The sequence below is a fragment of the Gracilinanus agilis genome, chromosome 3 (assembly GCF_016433145.1).
Source record: "Gracilinanus agilis isolate LMUSP501 chromosome 3, AgileGrace, whole genome shotgun sequence".
NCBI lineage: Eukaryota > Metazoa > Chordata > Mammalia > Didelphimorphia > Didelphidae > Gracilinanus > Gracilinanus agilis.
In genome coordinates, this window is record NC_058132.1 from 165,463,229 (window position 1) to 165,489,279 (window position 26,051).

The 26,051-nt window shown below is 39.9% G+C and overlaps 3 protein-coding genes across 3 annotated transcripts in view; 1 reads left to right on the forward strand and 2 right to left on the reverse strand.

Annotated features, from left to right (window-relative positions):
- The window catches only part of SIAE (sialic acid acetylesterase), a 52,850-nt gene extending 45,489 nt beyond the window's left edge, over nucleotides 1–7,361 (forward strand). The window contains exons 8-10 of the mRNA XM_044668362.1: nucleotides 4,953–5,107; nucleotides 5,637–5,832; nucleotides 6,755–7,361. Coding sequence (XP_044524297.1) covers nucleotides 4,953–5,107; nucleotides 5,637–5,832; nucleotides 6,755–6,976 — 573 coding nt within the window. The 3' untranslated portion in view covers nucleotides 6,977–7,361. The remainder of the gene's footprint in view (nucleotides 1–4,952; nucleotides 5,108–5,636; nucleotides 5,833–6,754) is intronic.
- A 928-nt stretch (nucleotides 7,362–8,289) lies between these two features.
- Nucleotides 8,290–14,427, reverse strand: TBRG1 (transforming growth factor beta regulator 1). The gene is made up of 9 exons (XM_044666191.1): nucleotides 14,096–14,427; nucleotides 13,268–13,338; nucleotides 11,652–11,884; nucleotides 11,066–11,202; nucleotides 10,649–10,795; nucleotides 10,016–10,113; nucleotides 9,737–9,847; nucleotides 9,299–9,444; nucleotides 8,290–8,643 (listed from the first exon to the last, which is right to left on the reverse strand). Exons 1-9 carry the CDS (start codon nucleotides 14,243–14,245, stop codon nucleotides 8,498–8,500), a joined length of 1,239 nt encoding a protein of 412 aa, XP_044522126.1. The 5' UTR covers nucleotides 14,246–14,427; the 3' UTR covers nucleotides 8,290–8,497.
- Nucleotides 14,428–18,346: 3,919 nt separating this feature from the next.
- Nucleotides 18,347–25,354, reverse strand: PANX3 (pannexin 3). Its single transcript, XM_044666192.1, has 4 exons — nucleotides 25,174–25,354; nucleotides 23,940–24,082; nucleotides 21,864–22,078; nucleotides 18,347–18,986 (listed from the first exon to the last, which is right to left on the reverse strand). The coding sequence occupies exons 1-4, from the start codon at nucleotides 25,352–25,354 to the stop codon at nucleotides 18,347–18,349; spliced, it is 1,179 nt and encodes a 392-aa protein (XP_044522127.1).
- Nucleotides 25,355–26,051: the final 697 nt, after the last annotated feature.

Consider the following 26,051-nt stretch of genomic DNA (forward strand, 5'->3'; position numbering starts at 1 on the left):
ATATATATATATATATATATATGATAAATTGGAGTTAGTCAGTAGAGGGAAGGCACCAGCATGAAGGAGATCAGGAAAGTCTTCTTGAGGAGAATTAAATTTGGGCTAGTTCTTGAATTCAAGGAAGCCAAAGAAGCCAGGAGGTAGATATAAGGAGGGGAGACTATTTCAGGGATGAGGGATAGCTAATGAAAATGCCCGGAGTCTGAAGATGATGGAGGGTCTTGTTCAAGGAATAACAAGGAGGTCTGTGTCACTGGCTTGCAGAATACATGGGGTGGGGGGCATATGAGAGAGTAAGGTGTAAAAAAACTGGAAAGGTAGGAGGGAGCCAGATTGTAAAGTGCTTTTAAAATGCCAAACGGATCTTTTGTTTTACCATTTATTTTAATTTATATAGATCATAATATAACATGTAATAAAACAGTATTTATGATTTATTATAAATATATAATATGCTTATCCACAAAACAAATTCTCATGTCCAAGAAGGGACCCCCCTTCTTCCCATCCCTCCCTCTTCCCCAAGAAGGCAGGTAATATGATATAGGTTGTACATAATACATATTTCCCTGTTCATCATGTTGTGAAACAAAATATATATTCCTTAAAATTAAGAAAAATTCACGGAGGAAATAAAGTGAAAAATGAGGTTTCAGTCTGCATTTGGACTCCCATCCTTCTTTATCATGAGTTCCTTAGAATTGTCTTGGATCCTTGTCTTGCTGATAATAATTAAGTCATTCACAGTTGATCATCATACATTATTGTTGTTACTGTATATAGTGTTCTCCTGGTTCTGTTCACTTCATTTTCATCACATCTAAGTCTTTCTAGGTTTTTTGTGATCATCTTGTTTATCATTTCTTATGGCATAATAGCTCATTATAAATACATACCACGGTTTATTCTGATTTTTTATTTTTATCTTAGAGGTGACAGTATGTGTGAGTGTGGTTAAGTTTGAACTTTAGGAATATTAATTTGACAGTGGAGTGGGGAGAGACTTGAGGCAGGGGGGCCAACCAGCTGGCTATTACAGTAATTCAGGTGTGAGGTGATGAAGGCTTACATGAGAGTAGTGGCAATGTCATATGAGAGATAGGGGTGTATTTGAGAGATAAAATCAACAGGACGTAGCAACAGATTGGATATAGGGGATGAGGATAAGGAGTCAAAGATGGCAGCTTGGGACCCTGGGTGACTGGGACATGGTAGTACTCTTAACAGTAATAAGGAAGTTAAGAGAAGAAAGTTTGGGGCAGAAAAGCAATGAATTCAATTTTGGGGACATTGAATTTAAGATGAGTACAGGACATACACTTTGAAATGTCTGAAAGGAAGCTGGGGAAGTGAGTTTGGAGATCAAGAAGCAAGTTGTGGCTGGAAAACTATTAAGAAAAAAGAATCATTAGCATAAAGAAGATAATTGAAGGGAAGGAAAGTATTGCAAGAGGGCAATTGGTATGAACAAAGTCAGAAATAAGGTGGAGTGTTCATATGAAATGACTAAAGAGGAAATGTGGTTATTTTGTTCAAAGGAGTAATCAATATGCATGTTTAAGTTCCCTAGTATGAGAACTAGAGAATCCAGAGAAAGATTGTGAGCCAGGCATTGAGCTCATTTAGGAAAGAAGGGAGAGGGCCTGTGTGCCAAAGGCCAGCACTACAGCTACCGGCATTTTGATTGGGATGTAGACGTGGATTGAATGAGCTGTAGCTGAGAGGTTACTTGATGATAGTGATATAAGAGAGTACCTGGAAGTGGTAATGGGGAGCAAGGAGTGTTCCCACTTCACCTGAAAGTATGGCCAGGTGCTGGAAAGTGGGAGGCCAGAGCTAGTTGTCAGTGTGAGAGCACAAGTTGGAGTGGGAAAAGAAATGATTTAAGATGAAAATAAAAAAAGCAGGTATTCAAGAGAGCACATTGGAAGGGATGGATAATTTTAGAATAGGACATTGTGTGTGTGTGTGTGTGTTGGGGGAAATGGTTGGGTTAAAGGGTCTGAGAGTAAGAAATTGGTCAATGGGAGACAGAAAATAGGGTTTGAATGATGACAAGAGGATTCACAAAAGTATGACCATATGGAATTTGCTAATATTTTTAATTAAGTTTTCATTGTCTGTCTAGGTTTGGCCTCAGGATGTGTAGTCCTTTCAGGGCTTTAGGAAATTCAGTTGAACAGATTAATGCTGGGCAGGAGACTAAACTGAAGATCTGAATGGCCTTTCTCATCTTCCTTAGAAGGTTTGGTGCTTGATAGAATGGCATTTTCTCCTTTTAACCCAAAGTCAGGAGACTGGTGCTCAGGGGATACAGACAAACACATGGTAATTTAAGAGGGGAAAGCATTAACTGGAAGAACTATAGAAAGTTTTGTGGAGTTGACTACTGAGCTGAAAGCCATTTCGTCCATAGGACCTTTCTTGATCATTCTATTAGTTAATGCTTTCTTCCATCATCTCATTGCCTAACGATGACCTTCTATTTCAAAATTACTCAATATTCATTTATCTATGTACATGTTACAAACTCCCTGAAGGGGCAAAACTATTTAATTTGTCTTTGTATTCCTAATGACTAATCAATTGAATTGAATTGGATAAGAATTTGGAGAGGTATTGATTGGGGTAGGGAAGTGGGGTGGTGCCGGAAGATACTTGATGTATGGGGTACAGCTTGTGTGAAGATATTTAAGGAACTGAACAATGTACTTCTAGATTTATTTTCAGACATCAATTATCTACTGTAAATAGGGGTGGTTCCTCAGTTGTTCCTCATATCTAGTGTTGCTCTTACCAATCATTGTCTTGCAATATATTACTCCCTTCTCTGCCCACATAACCCTGGATAAACCTAGCTCTAGTCCTACTTCTCCATACTCAAGCTAAGAGATAGTAATAGAGCATCTAGTTCCCTTGATAAATTCTGTGCAACAGGCCCAGATGAACTACATCTTTGGGTACTGAAAAAAATAAATTTGTTTGCTGAGCCTTTGTTAGGGATATATGAATGATTGTGGAAATTTTGGGAAAGGTACCACAATACTGGATAAGGACAAATGCCATTATTTTTTAAAAAAGGAAAGAACAGTTTATAAACTTTTAGAGTGGTAAGCTTGACTTTGATTCCTGGGAAAATTCTAGATAGTGGACATCTAGAACAAGAATTGGGGATTACAAAGTCAGCATGACTTCAATAAGACAGGTCATGCCCTCATTTGCTTTTTTATTTTTATTTTTTTTAAACCCTTAACTTCTGTGTATTGGCTCATAGGTGGAAGAGTGGTAAGGGTAGGCAATAGGGGTCAAGTGACTTGCCCAGGGTCACACAGCTGGGAAATGTCTGAGGCGAGATTTGAACCTAGGACCTCCCGTCTCTAGGCCTGGCTCTTAATCCACTGAGCTACCCAGCTGCCCCCCTCATTTGCTTTTTAAAAAGGTAACTAAACTAGATTATATATATATGTAAATATATACGTGTGTGCTTATGCATCTATATATCACAGTATGTTATATATAGCTTTCCTAGATTTTAGCAGAGAATTTGATAAATTATCCTTCATTTTTCTTGTAGAAACACAATTTAGATGGATTCAAAACTAGTTTTAAAGTTTAGACTCAAAGAGTAATTGTTGGAAAACAAACTTCCTGAGGATAGGGATTATTCATTTTTGCTTTTGTATTTATAGCACAATATCTGACACATAGGAGACACCAAGTAAGTGCTTGTAGATTGATTGGTTCAAAGACAACTTAGCAGGCCTCCATTATATACCAGGTACTTCTGCTTAACTATTCTGTTTAACATTTGCATAATTTCCATTATGTTTAACTGTTTAACATTTGCATAAAAGCACATGACATACTTACCAAATTTTTAAATATTATAAAGCTGGGACAGAATTTGAATCCAAAAATGCCTTTATAGGCTTAGAGCATTGGTCTGAATTAGTAAGATAAAATTCAATGGGGTAAAAGTAAAATCTTAACATTTGTGTTGGAAAATAAACTTCACAATTATAAGATGGGAAAGACATGGTTAGATGCTAATTTATCTGAAAAAGGTCTGAGGTTTTGGTATACTGTGAACTCAAGATATGTCAATAGTATGACATGACATCCAAAAATAGCTCAGCCCATTGGAGAGCCATCTCTCTCAGGAATAAAGTGATGAGTTCCTCTATAATTTCCTTTTGTTAGACTACATTTTAAGTACTATGTTCAGGTTTGGGTGCTATAGTTTGATGATTGAATGCATCCAGAGGGCAACCAGGATGGAGACAGGATTTGAGTCTATGCCATATAAAGATAAGCTGAAGAAACTAGGAATGGTTAGCATGAATATAAAAATGATTAAAGAAATTTTGTTTTAAAGTACTTGAAGGGCTGTTATATGAAAGAGGGATTTATACTTGTTTTGTTTGGCTTTGAGAGCGAAACTAGGAAGAATAAATGGATACAAACTATAAAGAAGCAATTTTAGGCATAAGATTAGGACAAACTTCTTAATTAGTTGAGCTATCCCAAAATGGATTACCTTGGTGCTTGGCAAAGTTCCCTTTCATGGAAAGTCTTCAAGCAGAGGCTAGATGATCACATAAGAGATGGGCATTTTTGGAGAGGGGGTGTGGAATGGTATAAGATGGACTAAGACAGCCCTATAAATCTTTCTAACTTTAAAATTCTTTGGTTCGTTCTTGTCTTCCTCATCCACTCTATCCCAAGTGATCTCTGCTTTCTTTAAAACTCATAGCACCTCTTACTGGGTATTTAATCATATGGAAGGGTCTATATCTTACTTTCCATCTTTCAAAGTGCCTAACACAGGGCTTTACAAATAATAGGCACCTGATAACTATTGATAGATTATAGAAGAGCCCTTCTATTGGGAAAAGATATCAGCCTGGGAATCCTAGGTTATTACTCTGAATAATGTTTTTCTTCTTTAGTTATCCTCAGCTACATCTAAGCAAAAGGATGATGGATTCCCAAGAATCCGTTGGCATCAAACAGCTGATCTTGGTTACGTTCCCAATGTGAGGATGCCAAATACCTTCATGGCTGTGGCAATGGACCTCTGTGACAGAGATTCTCCTTTTGGAAGGTACAATTTTTGGATTTGGCCTAGGCAACGTGTGAGCATTTTGTTCTGAACAGTGGCCTCCCATGCTTATTTTGAGGGAGAGTCTAGTTTGGTTTGGAAAAAGGTGTGTTGTGGGGGCAATGAGAAACTGAAAAGTATTACGAGTCAGAAACCAGATGGTTTTAGGTGAGGGATGGGGAGCAGTTGACTTATATGAATTTATTAAATCTAGGACTTGTTACTTTAGTACCTTACCTGAAGTGCAACTCTCCAAGGAGCAGTCATAATTCTTGGTGAGAAGAATCTTAATGTCTCTCCTAGGTTTATTAGAAGACCTTTCTATCAGTTTTCCAGTTCTGTTTAAGGAGAAATAGCACCAATCTACACCTTTTGGACACCACTCACCATAATTGTTTTACTAGCTGTTATAGACCCAACAGATCCAAAAGATCTAACCAGCTATGTCTTGTTTGGAAAACACAGTGGACATTTGTTTTAATCTGAGTGAGCTATTAAGCCCATATTCCTTTCCATGTTTTCTTTCTTATAGCATTCACCCTAGAGATAAAAGGACTGTGGCCTATAGGTTGCATTTGGGGGCCCGTGCTGTAGCCTATGGAGAAAAGATGCTTCCATATCAGGGTCCACTTCCTGAAAAAACAGAACTCTTGGCTGACAAGAAGTTTCTCAAACTTGATTATGACCAGAAAATCCAGGTGCAGAAGTTAGATGACAAGATCTATGAGGTAAGGCATAACAAAACAAATGGATATTTGACCAAGGGTCCCTATTACAAAGAATTAAATGGGCAACATATATAACAAATATTAGCAAGTTGAGGTAATTTAGTAATTTGGGCAATAGAAGGGAAATTCAGGAGAAAATGGGGCCATATTTAAACTGCAATAACACTTTCTCTGGGATATTGTAATGGGGTTTGGTACCCTATAGGTCACATACTTAAGGGCAATCCTGGTTAACTTTGGAATATTAACCTTGTGCTTTGACCAACTCTTTTAAATGTTTAAAATATCAATTAGCAATTATTTTGTGTTAACCAGGCCCTCTTTCAAAATGCTGTATATTGTTAGTCTCCTTATTTGGGGGTGCATCTGGCTACCCCAAAAAGGTTCCTTGTTTTCCAGTTCTTCCTTCCTTACCGTTGGCTCCTGTTTTAAGTGCCGTAAGAAGCAACCAGAAACTGCAATTATTAGCTGTCATGAGGAGCTGTCCTTAATTTTCTTTTGTGATACATGTACTTCTTTGTTCCCCTTTAGGTTGATTTATATAGCAAGATAAAAATTTCCAAAATTACATTCTTAGTACCTCCCCGATTCTCCTAAGGTCTTTTATATGAAAGCTTTGCTAGAAATTACACACGGAGGCTAGCTAGTCAGTAGTGTTGGCCTCTGCTCCTGACCTTTATTTTTGGATGAATGAAAAGTACTTACCACATGGCAAGCACTGTGCTATGTTCTAGTTTTATTCTGGCTGTTTTAACTTCTCTTCTTGTTCCTATTCCTAGTTATTATAGAAAATGCATTCTTGACAGGAGTTACTTTCTCTTTTCTGTTATCACTGGGTGGACAAACAAGCCCTCGTTTTTTTGGAATTTCCTGAAACTTGTTTGACCTGACCAAATCTGATTAACTAATTTTTTTGTTTCAGATCTCATGCTGCATTGGCCATCAGTGTGAGTGGATTCCAGCCCCCATGGGCAATTCCTCCTCCCAAACTCTAGCTCTTAAAGTTGATTCCTGTCATCATGGCACTGTGACTGCTCTCCGCTATGCCTGGAGTACATGGCCATGTGAATACAAACAGTGTCCCATTTACAATCCTAGCAGTACCCTACCAGCCCCACCATTCATCACATTCATTCCGAGTTAAGACTCCTGGTTGTGCTAAATTTGGGGAGAAAGAATGAAAAAAAAAATGGAATTGGGCTGAAATGCTGATTTGAAATTCCTGTGTTTTTCTACAATCATGGGTGATCCTTTAAGGAGCCAGACAGATCCAATGGATTTGGTATTCTAGATAGAAAAGGATCACTAGCATTGTTACTTTCTCATGGAGGTTCTTCACATTCACATTGTGAGGAACATTTTGGGAGGTACTACTCTAAAATTTAAAATTTAAATGCTGTGGGAAAGTCAGTTTGCTTTAAAAATAAGATTTAAAGTGAAATTAACACCCAATTTGTGTGTATCTAAATTTTGGGGGTTTATGTTTCTAAAGGCAAATCTTTAATATAAAAATAAAATTACTTTGGTTATTCTAAGGTGTTTTTTTTCTCATAACTGCCTTCATTAGGATATTATCATGCATTAAGATCAATTTATGTGATGCTTTTAAGATTTACAAAATACTTTCCCTCACAACCCTGTATCATCTACGTTTTTATAGATGAATTTGTGAGGCTGCCCGTGGTCAGAGGCAGCAAGTCAGGTAGGGCCTAAATGCAAGTTCTAATTCCCAATACAGTGCTCTTTCTACCACTCTGTTCAAAAGGTAGTCTAGATACTTCTTATTTTACTAGTTAACTTAAAACCTATTTAGTCTTATCAAATACTATTTAAAGCAATTTAATGAGTGACAATACCATATTTATTCACACAACCTCTAGTTATGTTCAGAATAAACAGGGTGGGTAGAATCCATAGGGATCAATGGTTATTGACCATCAGGATTGTTAAGAGGGTAAATATGTAAGACTACCATAAGTCCAGAGTAGGCAGTAGAGACTCATGCATCAAAACCAAGGAAAGTGTTCTTGTCAGTATTCAGTAATGTCTAAAATGTGGTGGTGGTCTAGAAACAAGGAAGCTAGAGCTAGGATGGGGTGATCCAAGCCTCGACTTTAGGATCATCTCTATGTAACTAGCAGAAAAGATAAGAAAAATGGTAACTGAATATATGGGCCAGACTTCTCTAGTATCTATGTGTACAAGGCTCTTGCTTTCAATGAAATCTTACAATAAAAGTAAAGTAGCAATTTGGGCTTAAGGAAAGATTCAGACTAATACAGAGAACTAGATGATAAGCTGTTGGCTTAGCAAGTCAGAACCATTATCTTTTTCTGTATGTTAACATCAGCATTAGCAAAACAAATTACATGAGAGAAGAATTCACTTTAGCTTTGAGTAAAAGCAGCAACAACAGCAGGAAAGTGAGGACCTGATTACAATATTTTAAAAACAAAGTAGAATTGACAAGAAAAGTTTATTACAAAAGATAAAAACAGCCAAATCTTCACCAGGGAAAATCACTGCCAACAGATCTTCTATCATACAATGATAAAGGATGTTAATGCTTCTGTCACTATGGCTGGGTCCTGCTCCTTTCATATGTTCTAAGTTTTAACTTTAAAATTTCACCACGATAAACCTGGTATAGTCTTGGCTGCCTTGTTCAGTCTGAGGACTGGGCTGGACTGCATTGGGATGGAGAATTAATGTGCTGCAGGTGAGTGGCTGGCAGGGGCTCATGTGTCAGGAACATAGGTTGATAGGATGACACAAATGATGCAGGCTGAAGCCCGGGGAGATCCAGAGATCCTAGGAAAACAATGTAAATTCTGCTGCTGCCTGAAAATGCCAGGTCATAATCCTGATAATCAAGGAATAATAGGCTTTTGCAATTATTTCTCTTACACTCTTAATTTTGTTGGAATTGTATTCCCAATAAGACCCAATATGGAGGGCCATTTTTACATAAGAAGGAGCTCAGGGACTGAAACACAAAAGAATGCTTAAAGTCACATGAGTTAGAGATAGCAGTATAATTAAAATTTAGTCCTCTAGCTTCTTAGATAAGGGTTCTCAGGTAGACAGTGATGTTTGACCATGCTCAGTTATGTCTGGAATATGATGCCCTTTACTTGTAGAGAGACAATCCAAAAAAGTGGAACCAATTCCTAAATATCTTTCGCTTTTTTACTTGTTACAGACACTGAGAGTTTTGAATGCCCCTCCTTGGTAGAATGTCAGGAACAAAATTGACAGGGAATAGGTTTCCTTAGATTTTAGGGTTGAGATGCTAATTTTAAGCAACTGTACCGGAAAGCCACTCAAAACAATAAATGCTGTAGCCTAAGGTGACTCTATTTATAGTTTGTACCATACAAAGCCTTGGCTTATGCCAAACTATGGGAAGAGGGTTGGGGTAGCTGAAAGGTTGATAGTTTCATTAAGAAAAAATGAGGGAAGTTACCTGGCAAAATGGGATCGTCGTTCTGATCTTCTTTAAAGGTCTGTCTCTGAAAGGCCTCAAAGTTCATAGTGGCATCATTCTCTGGTAACCCCTGGGGGACCTGACCATCCCCAGGTTTACACACATCAAACTTCACCCACTGGTAACTGTAGGATCAGAGAGAGTATTCATATGAGCAATCTGCCTTGCCTAATACAATCTCTGTTCCTCTAACCATCTTAGTATATAACTGGATACTATGTTTTTAAGAACATCCTTCAACAGCCAGATTTTTATCCCATCAATACACTAAATTCCCCCTGCCCCTCTACATTAGTTACTCCAGATGAATAAAAAGGCTGGAATATTTAGAGAGCTATAGTTTAGATTTAGATCCCCATGTCAAATGATTTACTATGGTTCTTTCTCTCTTGGGAAAGCAGATGTGGCCACACTCACTTAATACATTTCCGAGCTCCTGGACAACTCTGGATCAGGTTGTGAATGGTTGGATGAGAAAATCCAAAGAAATCAGCTCCAGATGGAAGCACACTGGGAAGTAGCTTCCCCCTAAAAAGCAGGAGGGAAAATTAGAATAACCTGCTCAAGAGGACAAGGATCCAAGAGAAGGCAAGCTTCTCCAGGAAATAAGACATCAGTCCAAAGCTAAGAGCAAAGAAAAATGTCTTATCGTACTAATACATGTTCTTATGTTTGCTCACCAATGGGCTAACTCACCGAGCTGCACTGATGGTCTTGAGTAGCTCAGCATGACAGGCATTTGCAGAAGAGCCCACAATAGCATTCTCAGGGTCATCCTCAGGTACAATCTCAAACTGGGAAAGATGATGAAGTAGTTTAGGAAGATCCTCCGAAAGGAGGTAAGAATATCATACTACTCTTGTTAACTATAATTACCACACTGTGGAATATGGAGCTACTCTGCCACATGATGGACACTCTAAGCCTAGAAAAGCTTGGCTGGTGTTTGGGCCATTATTTTACAGGTTAACATAGTCTCAGCACTCCCAGTAAATTTCAGAAACTCTAGACCCTTCACTGTCACTCAATCTCAAAATTGTAACCTAAGTAAAAACTGGCCAATAAAGCTTTAAAAGTTTAAAACCTGGGGACAGGAAGTAGTGATTGGGAAATTGGACAATACCATATCTGTGCTTTAAGAAGTAAAATATAGGAAAGTGGGTTAGGAATTTTGAATCTTGGTTTAGCTTTTTTCATACTTGGTCCACCATGAAGTCCAAATGGGTCAAATTATTCCTGACCCTTTGTGGCCCTGAGCTTCTTAAAATGGTAGTTCATACCTCAAACACTCATTTGTAGTTACACATATATTACTAAAAGAGCTAGTACCTGGGGCTGCATACCACCATCCTTGATTTGACAGGTGTACAAACACTTCTGGTCTGGGCACTTCATGCTGGCATACACTCTGGTACTGCAGAATCCCACAGGGTAGATAGCTCCCTCATCATGGAAGCCAGGCCGATCAGTGATGATCTACAGAGAGAAAGGGTCCCCCCAACCCCCAACAAGGTTTTTGGTCACAATTAAGGGCCATATGGAGCTGACAAAAAGTGACTCATACCCCTGGAGTATGTGTATAGCAGAAAACTGACCTGGTATCCTAGGGACTAGTTTTCTAGGAATAGTGTGGACTGCCAAGGGGTTATTTGCTAATGGGAACAGACCAGAAATGTCTCACTGACATTTATACCCATTCCCAAATTTAGCTGATCACCCTCTCTACCCACCACTGGTCTCACTCACCTCCCCTAGGCTATAAACTGTTAGACCCCCTAGTCCGATGGGAAACACAGGCCGTCCTGAGGGATCCAGGGCAATGGGCTGAACCAGCTTGCGAGCACCTCCCTCCATTTTCTTTTTCTTGGATGCTTTCTTCAGAACTGAAACGCAAACCTGGGGTCACCCACTTTAGACCCCTCATTGTACTGGGGAAAGGGGCAGAATTTACATGTGGAAGCTACAGATAAGCATTCTGGCTCTACATAACACTTTTCTCCTCAGGCCCTTAATGTTCTTACTAATTTGCCCATCTTATAAGTAACCAAATAGCTCTTTGTACCCAAATATCTTCCCCCTCTGAGAGCTCCAATTTCATTATCTAAAATTCTCAAAGCTGGGAAAACTTTCCTAAAAGTGACCTATTCTCTAAGCATTATGCTTCCCTATCCAAAAGAGCTGGAAGCCCAGCTTTTTTTTATAGCTAATCTAATTTTCTTCCCACCAGTTTTAAGGTGTTTTGATGGCAATATGTAGACACTAGTTACAGTGCCAGGTATCCGCTATGAACGTATGAGAAAAATGATAAGACTGACATCCTTAGGCAAAGTACCTTCAACTTTGTTGTTTTCTTTTCCTTTTTCTTTTTTCTCCTTCTTGGGTTTCTTCCCAAATTGCTCTTCAACCACAGAGCTGGATACAGGAATAGATCCAGCTCCTTGAATAGGACCCACAGAGGTGGCCACACCATAACTCAAAGGCAGGTTAGAACTGTGGGTGGTAGCTACAGTCTGGGTCTCCCCTTCAGTCAGAGTTTGTAGCTGGAGTAGCTTTTTCAGGAGGTACCTATATGGTGAAGGGGTGGGGGGGAGAAAGCCAAAGGGATAGAGTATATGCTTTGTCAAATATTACATCTGAACTTTAGGCACTGGAGAATACTAGAATTGTATATAATAATACTGACACTATATAGTAGAAAGAGCATTGGATTTGCAATCATAAGACCTATATTCAAATTCCAGCTGTTTTTAATTAACTGTGGGACCTAGATAAGACATCACCTCTTTAGGCAGTTTCTTCATCTGTAATAAAAGAATAATAGCATTCAAATTATCTATCTCAAAGGGTTGGGGGGGAAGACATTCTATAAGCTATTAGAATTATACCCAGTAGGTGGCGGGGGAAGGGAATGAGACAGATATCAGTGATAAGGTCAAGCCCCAATGAAGATCTAAGAGATTGAAAAAAGTCAGTAAATGATCAGGCCTTCTCTCCCTTGCCACTAGGATTTCTTTAAATGTGTCAACTCTTGAGGAGCAGAGACCATATCTTTGTAATGCCCACAATGCACAGATTTTTATGTAGTAGGCACTCTGGGGAAGCTGGGGGGCATAGCAGGTAGAGTGCTGGGCCTGGAATCAGGAAAACTTGACTTCAAATCTGGGCTCAGACAATTACTGGCTGTGTGGCCCTAGGCAAGAAACTCTGCCTCAGTTTCCTCATCTGCAAAGTGAGCTGGAGAATGACAAATCACTTTAACATTTTTAACAAGAACACCTCAAATGGGGTCAAAAGAGTCGGACAACAGAAAAACAACAGATATTCAATAAATATTTTTTCAATGAATGCATCATCTCTTGGCTCCTGATTACCTCCAGGATTAAATATAAAATCCTGTTTGGCTTTTAAAGTCCTTCATGACTTGACCCCTTTCTTTTTAGTCTTTTTATATTCTTCCCTCTTCTACTCTATGATCTAATAACACTGGCTTCCATATGTTCCTCACCCATCAACTGACTCTGTGCCTTTTCACTGGCTGTGCCCAAATATCTGGAATTCCTCTCTGCCTCTTGGTTTCCCTCAAAAAACCCTCAAATTCCACCTTTTGCAGAAGGCCTTTCCTAAACTGCTCCTCCCTCTACCCCCTAGGCCTTCTTTCTGGGATTACATGTCACCACTTTTAGAATATGACATTCTTGAGGGCAGGTCTTACGTTCTTCGTATCCCCAATTTAACACTGTGTCTGGCACATAGAGCTTAATAAATACTTGCTGAAAACTGACTCACTGTCCAAGAAAGCAGACTTATATACTCAGAATCTCCACCATGTACTGAAGTCTTGGGGGTTGGGGTGGGGGTGGGGCGCGGGGAAGAGGAGGGAGATCACCTAATCATTTTGTACAATTCACTAAAAATGTGTTTTGCAATCACGAAATGAAGCTGACTCACCTTCTTTCTTCTTTTGCTTTGATAAACTTCTCCTCAAGGCGGGCAATTTCATCACAAATAGCTGCATTTTCCTTTAGGAAAAATTTTGAAAAGTCTCATCACTTAAACAGGTTCAGGAATAAAAGGTATAGGCTAGGAAGTTCAGAAATCTCTAGTTAAAGGAATGGGATATTATTTTACTTTTCATGGCTGGGGAGGACAGGGGCATCTACTGAAGCTTAAGGAACAAAGGTCCCTCTTGGGTAACAGAGAAGAGCTCTACAAAGGCACCCTTGGAAGGTAACCACAGCAGAGTCTCTATTCAAAACTTTACATGAATGTACGTATAATATAATTAAAGTTTAGGTCTATTTTATGAGGATCTGCCATTTCCTATATTCCTCCAGGTGCAGTGACTTTTTGGAGTGTAGACTGCCTCAAATAACTTAAAGCATTACATGAACCTAGATGCTCACGGGAAATCCAGCTGCCTCCATGCCTTAAGAAGAATACTCGAAGAAAGAATAAAACAACACGTTGAAATCCATTTCCACATCTTTTTCAAATTTGTAAGAAATACAAATTTTGGAACCTTCCGTGTTTTTGTACACACAACTTCACGGGTAGGAAGTCACCAAATTTTTATCCTCTCTTTTGAGGCCACACGATAAACTTATAAGTAAAATACAGAGGCTTGCCAGCTGCCAAGGGTTGGGGCTTTTTTTTGCCCGGAAAACAGTTTCCTGAGAGAAAATGTAATTAGTGTATCTGTGGGACAAGGAGCTTTATTCAGAGTGCGGGGAGGAGGCTTGGGCCTGGCAAGGGCAGGAAGCTGTGGGCAGGACTTACAAACACTGTGGCCTTGGCTGCCTTACGCAGCCGGAGGTACTTCAGCCGGTACTTCTCGTTCTGACTCTTCTTTGGGGGCTTTTTCATTCTGGGCTTGCTCGCTTGCAGAGGGGAAAGAGGAGAGGAGGCGAGGCTGCCCAGGAGGCTCATGACCCGGCCCAGCCGCTGGGGCTCCGGGGAGTGCGTTCCGGAGACCCCGCCCGGACTCGCAGCATCTGCTCCTGCTCCCGCTTCGGGGAGGTGAAGAGAACGGCTCGCAGATTCCAAGTCGGGAGAGGCCGAGAAGGGCCGGGTGGCCTAGGCCCGCTATCAGGGCACGGCGCTGCGCTTCCGGGTCCTGTCAGTTACCGGAAGAGACAATGGTTTAGAGGAAATGACGTTTTCGGCTCGGATTGCTTGCGCACCCTGGCGACAGAGGTTCGCGAGGCGGACTCGGAGGCTATGTCTGGTCTGCGACTGCGCAGTCGGGGATAGACGCTGAACTGCTCTTTTTATCTGTCTCAGACTAGCTGATGGTTTGAGTGGGGAGGACCCAGGATGGGTTAGCAGATCTTCCAGGATCGGGGAGGGAGAACCTTTCCTTCGCACACCCTGCCCCACTACCCCGGAGGTTTCTGTCTAGAACCTTACCTCCTATCTTGTGCTTCGTGTCCTGCCGCCAGGCCTTTGACTCTTGGCAGCCTCTCCTCCCCCGCCCTTTTAGGGTTAAATATCGTGGACCAGTGGTTAGTCTCTCATTTTTCATTACCTATGGCTGCCCCCCCCCCCCCCAAATCTCAGTTTGGCTGCTAAAATTTGGTGATCAGATTTGGACAAAAGCCTAGGGAAAGTGCCGGATTGAGGATTCATCAGTCAAAATTAAACGACACAGCCACAAAGCACTCCAGTGTCCCCACGACTGATGAGAAAAAGCAGCAAATATGAACCTGATGTTAGCACTAGAACTTAAACACAAAAGCAAGGTGGCAGTGGTTGCAGAGCTGGAACCCACTGCAGGTGCTGGTTTACTAATACTGGCTGGTTTAGGTATTGTATGATACAAAAATAGGATAAACAGAGCTGGAAACCATCTTCAGATGAGAAAACTGAGGCCTGGGAATGGTGCCCTGACCTGGACAAAATGAAATTGGCTTCACCGTGATTTTATAAGCCTGGCTTTCTAGCTAAGTGTTTGAAATTTTCCTGTTTGTAGGTTGTTGAGAGCCATTGGATGTAGGAAGCCATTGGAGAAATAGGATCAAATTTAGGGCCTGCTATCTGGATTCCCTACGTGACCAATCCAGGCTGAAGCAGTCTTTGTGTTTGGTTCTGGTCACCTGAGCCCCGAAAAGCTCTGGTACCAGCAGGTAGGTTAATCCAAAATCAACTTGATCCCTCCAAGAGGCTATTAGGAGTCATTTAGAGAAACAGAGTCTGTAACAGATATTTTATCTGGATCCCATTACAAAATCATCAGCAAGTAAAACTGTGTGTATGATTTTTCTGCACTGCATATCAGGATGCAGACAGAATGGGCCATCTAAGAAAAAAATCTGAGGCTCCTCTTTTGACTCAGTCTTTGATCCCCACCTTTCTTAGAATTCTTATTGGAGAGCTTTGAAGTGGCAGACCAGCATCTACTGAGTTGATGATTCCTCTTCTTGATAATTGGGAAGCCTGAATCCTAACAAACATTACTTAGATAAGATTGCATACTTAGATTAGAACTGGTGCCTTTGGCAGGACTGAGTTGGTGAGCATCTCCATGGGGTATTTCCGCTCCCAGAGTTATCCCCTACTAAATTGGTGGTTGGAATTTGGCCATTGTGTCTTTGCATCTTTACTCTTTAAACTTCAATGGGTTATTTGTTACCCCTTCACTGCTGTAACTATTCTTTTGTGTTCTTTGTTTGAAATCAGTATATAATAAACTCCCAAGCCCACAGAATTCAGAATAGCATGGGCTAACCATTAGTCTAGTTGTTCTCATTTTCTTTCTCCTGCTTTAACCATCCTATGCCACCACACCACTCAGGACCCCAAAAAATCATATAGAGGCTGGCCCCCTATAGTAGGTATTAATACCAGCTTTGGAAAAACAAAAGAAAACAAAACCAGCTTCAGAGAACTTGGGGAAGACCTATATATGAACCTCTCCAGAGAGATTGAGCAAAACAGTATAAAGAAAAACAACTTTGAAGGTCTTTAGGACTCTGGTTGACTTAATGATAAACTGGGAGTCCAAAAGAATGAAGATCAAATGAGACTTTTTTTCTGAAAGAGATCTAATTTAGACTTGGTTAATGTGGGGATTTGTTTAGTTCAACATTGAAGCTTATATATTGAGGGCTTTTTTTAAAAACTTGCTCATGAGTGGAGGAAGTGAGGGATAGGTGAATTTTAAAAATGCTTGTCAATTGAAAAATAAAAATAATAAACTAAAACCCCCCAACACTTAATAACCCTTCCCATATTACCTTCAGGAATTATGTATTTGATGATATAGAGATGTAGAATCAGAACCTGTGAATAGTGGTAAGTTTTCCATTTTTGTTTAAATTTTTAATTTAAAATTTTGTTTAAATTTTTGTTAAAATTTTTATTTATTTTAGGCCTAGCAAAGCTTTCTGGTCCTTAGGATGGTATGCTTCTTCTTGCATCTTGGCATAAAGGGCAGGAAAAATGTCTTCCTTTGACAAACTGTCAGGTTGCTTTGAGCTAATGGATCTCAGTAGTCTCCTTTTAGGAAAGTTTAGAATCTGGGTTTGATTCTTCCTCCTGAAATAGTATTTGAAGGATCCTGGGGCCCTTGGGTGGGAATGCAATCCAATTTGATGAGTTTTAGGTAAAGTTCTAGGAATTTAACATATTCTCTTTAAATTATGGCTGATTCCAACTACACCCGCAACAGTTTTCTGCAGAACCCTAAAAAGTGGTCTATAAAGAGGAATTAGCAATAGGAAGATCAATTGATTTCCTGCCACCTCCTCTGCTTCCTCAGCCACAGTAAAAAAAACAATTCATCTCTAGAAATTTAGATTAAATCTAATATCAGAGAACAATGTGGAAGATTTAGTGGAGGCCACCTGTAATTCCTTTTACTGGAGGATGCTGAGCCAGGTGAATCCCTTGAGGTAAGAGTTCTGAGTTGCTTTGGGATAACACTGACTAGGTACCTCTGGAGATCCTCTGGGAGCAGAGGGCCATTGAGTTGCTTAAGCAGGGGCAGATCAGCCCTGCTTGGAAAAATGGAACAGGTTAAAGCTTCTATGCTAATCAGAGGTAGGATTGAACATTGAGGGGCCACTGTACTGCTGGCCTAGATAAGATAGAGATACTCAGTCACTAAAAGAAAAATTCTGAGATTACATCCTACACAGTTTTGTCATTATATCATTATAATTAGTAGTGATCATTTTGTTATTAAGGTCTTTTAGCATATAGATGTACAGAATTATTTACAATGATATATGTTGACTGTGGTCAGCAGGGATGTGGAATCCAATTCAGGGTCCTGACCTTTGCTTTTGTAAATCTCTAGTCAAGATCCTGAGAAGTCCTTTGTAATTCTTAAAACATTATGCATGTATTAATGTGATTGATGATGATGATAAGGAAGAGATAATACATTTTGGAATCCAAAGACTATGAAAGAATTGCTATATAAATTTGGCCTTTTTCTAAATTGTTCATTTTGGTTCAAGTTCTTCCTGCCTCAACCACCAAGGGCAGCTTTGGAGACAGATTCTGACCTGTGTTCCCTTTACCAACATCTACTTTCCAAAATACAATGGACAAATTCTAATGATGCCAGGAATATTTGAGGACATTGAGTCACTACTGTAGTAGTTACTATCTGTTGGTTAAATGTCTGTTTATTCTCCGGCCTATTAGGATCTTACATTTGGGTAAAAAAACCCATAGAAGAAAATCAATGAACAGGACATATATTCACAAATAATTTCATGATCTTTCTTTCCTAATACATTAATTGGGTCTTCGTTCTTAGTTTCTTGCTTATTGGGATTCAAACACACTGAGGTTTAAATGCACAACCTTTTCTAATGCCTAATGGTATGGTTTCACCCAGGGAACTGAATCTTTTGGGTTGTGTAGGACATAATCTCCAAGGTACTACCTTGGCAATTCTAAGGCATGTAATATATTCATTTGTATGTGTTCAGGGGTTCTTTGATTGTTCATTAGCAATAACAGCAGGGGAGGGGGATTGTTTTAATTTTCCGTCAGAATTCTTACCCTGCATGTCTGTGGCTATGGGTGATCATCATATGCCTTGGGTGTGAGATGTTTAGGTTTTGAGGGCTCTAAACCAGCCAACAAGGTCATGAAATCTACCACTGTGTCAATATGATGCTTCTGAGTGGTTGTGTCTTTCAATATACACAAAACACTCAACCAGCTGAAAGAGATGAGCTCAGAGATGTTGGCACGAAGGAAAAGTAAGATCACATTGAGGTCATTGATGGGGCAGCCCAGCATTTTTCTACTGAGTAGATCAAAAGCTGGTAGCATCTCATAGACAGACAGGAGTCTCTTATCCCACTGACACAGTCGTGTCAAATTGTACATTATCACTGGTACTAGGATTAGGTACACTGCTGCACTGGAGAAGCTGATCAGCTGGAAGATGGAGAGAGAGGTCAGTCTGCACGTAATCAGATCTGGCACATGGCTTTCTTCTCTTAGCAGCCCCATTTTGATAGAGCAGCTAAACTCTTCTTGGAAAAAAATATTCAGGTGGAAGTATCCGAGGTATAGACAGGTGGCTGAGATGAAGAGGAGCAAGAGGGAATTCCTTAGGAGGTAAGTAGCCACCAGGACATGTGAACGCTGCTTACAGGCCAGGTACCTCTCTAGCAGGGGGAACTCAAAATATCGTTCTTTCCGAGCTCTTGGAGGGAAGAGAGAAAAAATGAAAAGATGCAGAGTTAGTAGGAATGTTCAGTAGTTGATTTTGGAGACCTTCTTAGATTCCTGCCAAACTCAGCAATAAATAATAAGTTGGGGGGCAGCTGGGTAGCTCAGTGGAGTGAGAGTCAGGCCTAGAGACAGGAGGTCCTAGGTTCAAACCCGGCCTCAGCCACTTCCCAGCTGTGTGACCCTGGGCAAGTCACTTGACCCCCATTGCCCACCCTTACCAACCTTCCACCTATGAGACAATACACCGAAGTACAAGGGTTTAAAAACAAATAAATAAATAAATAATAAGTTGGAAGTTTGAAAAGTGTCATTGCACTCAGTAATATGTTCTTAGATCTGGAGTTGTTGTTTTGACCCCCTTTCCAAACGTCTCTAATTCTATGAAGGGCATCATCATTCCACTGTCACCCATGTTCATAACATCTAACCTTGTGTATCCAATCAGTTGTCAGTCGATTCTACCTTTATGACATCTCTTATGTCCATCCCATTCTCTCCATCCTAGTTCAATCCCTTGTCAGCTCTCACTAGACTTAAATATTTTAATAAGTTTCTATTATCCTCACATGTCTCTCTGCCTTTGCACATATTGTCCCAGAATGCATTCCCTTACTGCCATCTTTTACAATCCCTAATTTCCTTCAGAGTTCACTTCAAGTACCATCTTCTACCTGAAGCTTTTCTTGATACCCCCCAGGTTCTTGCGTTTCCCTCACCCAAATTATCTTGTACTTATTTTATCTGTTTGGAATATGCTTATATATAAATGTCTTTTCCTAAAAGAATATGAACCCCCCCCCCAGCTTCTAGAACAGTGCTTGCATGTAGTAGGTACTTAGTAAGTTCTTGTTGATTGATCACAGATTATCGTTTTCCTCACAACAACCCTGTAAGGTAGATGATATAAGTATTATTATCCCTATTTTATAGATTAGAAAACTGGGTTCAGATTATGTGATTTACCTAAGGTCTATGATCTATTCCCTACAATCTGTATTTTTCTCATGTATGGCAATGCTTTGGACTTTATTGGAAAACAACATTTGGAGAATGTTAAAATACAACTACCGGGTGCAGGAGGTGGCTCAGTGGATTGAAAGCCAGCAGGAGGTCTTGGGTTCAAATTTGGCTTCAGACATTACCTACTGTGTGACCCTGGACAAGTCACTTAACCCCCATTGCCTAAGCCTTACTGTTCTTCTGTCTTGGAATAAAAAAATAGAAGATAAGGGTTTTAAAAAAATACAATTACTCCAACCTTCTGTTCCAGTGATGCTAATGTGGAGTGTACCTGTTTTTTTTCCATTACTTTGCCCCCAGGCACTTAGTATATTCCTTTAAATATCCTATATATTAGTGGAGAGGCTGATCATCTTGGTCAGGTAGACTATATTTAAAAAATAGTAAGATCATTAGGCAGCAGCAAGTTTACTGGAATGAACACTGGACTTGAAGTCAATAGAACAACAGTATATAGTTTTAGTCCCATGTTTTTTTTTTTTTTTTTTTTTTTTTTTTTATCCTGGGACTCCATTCTAGGAGCATAGGGCCACAACCAGTAGGCAATGGGTCACTCAGGGTCACCCAGCTGGGAAGTGTCTGAGCCCGGACTTGAACCTAGGACCTTTTCATCTTTAGGCCTGGCTCTCAATCCACTGAGCTAGCCCAGCTGCCCCTACTTTAGGTTGCAGTTTCTTTAGCAGATGTAGTTTTTACAGGGTGGGGTTGCTAGCCCCACGCCCAACCCTCCTCCTTTTTCATCCAGGCTAGGGACCGTCCTTAGCCCAGGAGCGGTAAGGGTCCCATGTACTTAATGTAAATTTAAAAAATTAGCATATTCAATCCATTTTTTCCATTAATCTACCAAGTGTTGCTATTCAGCTAGGTAACTCAGTTTACAAGAAAAACATGATAGTTATTTTCCTCAAGGAGATTAAAATTGAGTTGGGGAAACAAGGTACATAATGAGGGATGACAGGCAAAGGAAGTGCTTTACTGGTGTCTTGGCAATGTCAGGAGAAAGAAAGGAGGTCCTTAATCAGGAGCATGTTGAGTGGGCCAACTGACACAAACTTAGGGAGGACATGGACAAGAATTGCACAGGATAGGTAATCATGGTAATTTGCAATCTATATTATTGAATCTATATGTGATCACAGGTCTGTGGAATACTTGACTATGTAATTAGTGCCAAAAAGATCATTAAAGATAGTAAATGGAAGTTTAAATAAAGGAGCTTGGTGTGAACTGGGAAAGATGGGATGGAGAAGATGTGATCTTCATGGAGAAGATGGGATGTGAACTGGGCTTTGTAGGGTAGGTATAGTAGAATGGACACATGACATTAGGCAGGAAATACAGCATAAACATAGTTTTGGAAGTGGAAATTAACAGGACACATCCAGGAAACTGAAAAAAAAAACCCAACTGTTTGGAATCGAGAATTTGGGTTGGGGAATAACATGGGAAATAAGAGTAGAAAGGCTGGGTAGTGCTAAATTATAGCTGACCTTAGATATTCTGATAGATTAGGATTTTGTTCTTTAGGTATTAGGGAGCTGTAAAAAGTTTTTAAGTGAGTTGGTGAAAGTGATAATCTGGGAAAATTAATCTTTTCAGTATGTTCATTTATAAAATGGGGATACAATCTTTGTTTTCTACTTTTAGATATTAATGATATAAGTTGGTAAGTACTTTGAATTCTTGGAAAGGCAACTACAGTGGAGAATGATTTGATTACATGGATGCCAAGACTTCTCTGGGCTCCTTCTTCCACTCTTATTGGAACTTAGACTTTTTAGGAGAGAACAGATAAGAACAATCAAGGTTACAAGAAAAACCAACTTACTTCTCCAGCTCATCCCAGAAAATGTCAGGGTCAGCACTCTTTTGGCGGATCTTCAGCATATGTTGCACTAGCCGGATGGAACGGTTATAAGACTTGTCCAATTCACTGATGATGAACAGGAGGTCAGAGCTCAGAGATGGAGCAGCCACATAATTCCATAGCAGAGTTGGAAGGTACATGATCACAGCCAGAGCCAAAAGGGAATAGGGGAGAACCTGCAGGGTGGTAGCAAACTTCATTAAGTATTGTGGAAAAAAAGCAAAAGTTCTGAAAGTGTTATGAGGAGGGGGCTTTAGAGAAGGGAACCCTAAAGGGATGGATTTTTCTCTTTTTCTCCTTCCTATATCAAGGGTAGAACTGGCAGTATAAACTGTGAGCCAAGCTAGGCTTAAGGATTGATGTTATCTCCCAGTGTGGCTAAGATCAGTGATTCTTTTTTTTTTTTTAAATAAACCCTTACCTTCCGGCTTGGAGTCAATACTCTGTATTGGCTCCAAGGCAGAAGAGTGGTAAGGGATAGGTAATGGGGATTAAGTGACTTGCCCAGGGTCACACAGCTAGGAAGTATCTGAGGCCAGATTTGAACCTAGGACCTCCCATCTCTAGGTCTGGCTCTCAATCCACTGAGCTACCCAGCTGCCCCTCAAGATCAGTGATTCTTAAGAGAATCGGAAGGAATCCCTTGATCATCAACTTTGTTGGTAATTTTCAAGAATGGACAATTTGACCATCAGGGGAAGATAGGGTAAAAGAAAGTTCCACAAAGAGAACTGAGTTCTGCTGAGTTGGTAGGACAAAGCTAGGAAAAAGAGGAGTCAATATTCTTAATCTCCCTCTTCCCCCTTCTCTGATCTGAATTCTTCCAATTCTCCATATCTAGAAACATTAAAATTCTACTCATCTTTCAAAGCCCAACTTAAGTCCTATTTATTATAGCATCATAAGGTCACAAACTCTCATTGTTCAGAGACCCAGTTAGAAATCTTCTGCCAGAACAAAAATTCTTTCCACAATATCTTTTATGAAATCTTTCCTGATTATTCCAACCTATAGCATTCTCTCCATTTTTTGTATTTCTATATTGCTTCTTGTCCACCATGTCTTCTATCATGTGACAATATAATGGATTCAATCAATCTCTGAGTATTTCATGTATGTGAGTCTTGTTTTCCCAACTAAATTTTAAGTTCTCATGTAACCTTTATAGCACTTTATCAGTGGTAGGCATATAGTAGACAGTTGGTAGATAATTCTATGAACTTGAATTGTTGACTCCTAGCTTCTATTAGAAATGCCTAGGGCTTAAACTCTTAGAGGAGAGTTTAGGGGAAAAAATGGAAAAGAAACTTAACACATTTGAATTAGTGGGGACTTTTTTGTTTTTATTATTTTTAAAAAAGAACAAATTTGTTCAGTGATACTGCTTCATGAGTTGAGAGAAGGTTAGAAGCAGTGGACTGGAGCCCTCTCTAACTTGCTAAAGTCCATTGTAAAAATTTCAGTTGGATCATTTACATCTCAGAAATTGCCAGTTGCCACAAATCAGGGCTTGATTTATTGTTTTGTTGATTATCTAGATGTAAGAAGACATTAGTAATGTAGATTAAGCTTAAAAGTATATGTAGATAAATTTTTTCCCCCCTTAGAGGACCTGTTTGTTTAACATTTACCAGGGCACCATTGCATTGCTTTATAAATACTGCTTGAAGTGAGTAGGAATGTAATAAAAAGCTCAGGGAATGAAGTTATGGGCTGACTGTAAGTCTGGTGGTGACTGTAGGATAATAATAATAACTGGCATTTATAATAATACTTTAATATTTTACTTTAAGATATGCACAGTGCTTTTTATCTATTCTCTCATTTAAGCCTTACCTAAATTCTTGGTTAGAATTCCACAAATTCCTGTTCTCACTAAGTGGTTCTTTTAATACAGTCCTTGGTTTTGTTTGGATGTCAGGACTATGGCATTTTGGGGGTCTCATAAATTCAAAAGCATAGGATGTTAAGCATAGTCTTTTCTACCCCTACATCAATACTTGGGGCCAGGCCATGATTACGCTTGACTCACTGTACCTTGTGGGCCCAGAGGGATTTCGTCTTATAATTTCCAGCAGCATCCCATTCATGATGCACCAGGGAGTCCCAACAGGAACTGTCCACATAGCCAGCCTGTCTGATGGTGAAGTTACTGGGAGAAAAGCAACTGATTCGAGAACCTGGAACAGAAACAGCATTAAAATGGCATTAAACTACACAGTAGAAACTTAGAAAATTGTGCATCAGTGTTCTCTGAGAACTGCCTCTCAACCTCTTTAACACTCCTATGTTTACCTTCCTAATATCCTTCAACTTAGTTCAATAAGCATTTTTTATTTAAAAATTTGAATTTCTTAAGAATAACAAAAATCCATTTTCTATAGCTACTTCCCCTTCCATCACCTTAAAAAAATAAAAGAAAACCTTTGTAAAAGCATGCATAGTCAAGTAAAACAGATTCCTGCATTGGTCATATCCAAAAAATATATATGTCTTATTCTGCACCACTCTGTTAGGAAATGGATAACATGCTTCATCATCAGTCCTCGAAGATCATGGCTAGTTGTTGCATTAACCTTCTTTTTTTCAAAGTTGTCTTAATGATCAACAAACATGTATTAAGCACCTACAATGTACCTCCTAGAAGGAACTGTCACCTTATAGAATGCCTAGAATCCTGACTCCAAATTGGAGGGGCAAGGTGGTAGTGGCAAAAAAAATCACAATTTTGTATTTTACCATCATTCTCCCATAGCACAAATGCTTCTTCTTTTGCAAATGGCGGAATTGAGGCAAAGCGAAGATTAGATGCCCTTTTTTAGATTCCCTAGAGAGAGCTAAGTGCCATAGAGAAGAATGTCAGAGGAAGTTAGGAAGGCTCCAGTTAAAATTCTTTCTCAGACACTAGCTTTGTAATCCACTTAACTTCTTTCAGTCTCAGTTTCTTCATGTGCAAATTGGGGATAATACCTCACAGGATTGTAGTGAGGAGGAACAAATAACATATGCAAAGAACTTTTTTAAACCTTAAAGAACTAAATAAAATCTAGGTATTATGCTATAAAAAGGTGTCATGGTCAGGAAGAGAGCCCACCCATCCCAAGCCTTAGCTGTTTGATGTTTTTTGTTAATAGGAGAAAGCAAGCAGACCAGGTAGGGGAGGGAAATGGCATTGGTGGTGGGGAGGGGAAAGGGAAGAAAGGGATTCACAGGAAGAGAGAATGCAACATTTCCTTCCTTCCTAAAGCTTTGGGATGAGATAGCAACTTACCAGCAGAGAATTCCTGGGCAAATGCTAAGGACATCAGCAACAGGGGGAAGCCTACAGTCACAAACTTGATGATACGATCCATGGGCAGCTCTAAGTGCAGTCCCTTGAGACGGGGGCCTCTTCGGTCAGGCAGCAGGGCATCTGAGAGCATGTACTCCGCGGCAGTGTGTGCGAGGGACATGATGCTCTTGAATGTGGGGGCCTGCAAAGATGTGGGAAGGAAATCTAGGTACAAGAAGAAGGTACAGAGAGCAGCTTCAGGCTACTGGGCTCTGAGCTGAGCGAGTCGGCAGCCCAGGGATGAAATGGGCCATGAGTAAGAGACGGTTTCTGTAAGTAACTGGCCAGGACCCAGGGAACTTGCTCAGTACCCACTTAATTAGAGGGAGTCTTGAGGCTTGGGTGTGCCTCTGATGATGGAGGGTCAGAACAGAATAACTGCCTTTTCCCTCTGTGGCTGTTGTGGGCCTGGGTGGGGTCTCATGGCTTTATACAGACCTCTTATTAATGAGTTATTTTCTGCAGGGCTGTTGCGGGTGGGAAGGGGAGTCGTGGGTGATGAGCTATAGGGCCAATGCCCATTCCCCATATAATTGGTGTGGAATTTGAATGGAGTTTGCTTAAATGTGTTGACCACCCTCATTTTGTGGTTTAGGGTGGAGATGGAACCCTTGAGCCTCACTAGAGTTGGGTATCGCATATAGCTAGCCTGCTTTATCCCTGCTCCCTCCTCTAAGCAATCATTCTGCATGTGGCATTAAAACTATCCTTCTTCCTTTGATTTTTCTGTTGCATCTTTCATTTCTTTAATACTTCCAAAGATATATGTTTGGTTATTTTGTTGTTGCTGTGATACCTTGAAATTCTCAAAACTTAAT

Coding starts and splice junctions, on each gene's coding strand:
- TBRG1 (XM_044666191.1), bottom strand. CDS start 14,245: ATGAGCCTCCTGGGCAGCCTCGCCTCCTCTCCTCTTTCCCCTCTGCAA. Junction 10,796..11,065: donor CAGTTTATAGCCTAGGGGAG/GTGAGTGAGACC, acceptor TTCTCTCTGTAG/ATCATCACTGATCGGCCTGG. Junction 10,114..10,648: donor ATGGTGGTATGCAGCCCCAG/GTACTAGCTCTT, acceptor CATCTTTCCCAG/TTTGAGATTGTACCTGAGGA.
- PANX3 (XM_044666192.1), bottom strand. CDS start 25,354: ATGTCCCTCGCACACACTGCCGCGGAGTACATGCTCTCAGATGCCCTG. Junction 22,079..23,939: donor AATCCCTCTGGGCCCACAAG/GTACAGTGAGTC, acceptor ACCACCCTGCAG/GTTCTCCCCTATTCCCTTTT. Junction 18,987..21,863: donor TTCTGGGATGAGCTGGAGAA/GTAAGTTGGTTT, acceptor CTTCCCTCCAAG/AGCTCGGAAAGAACGATATT.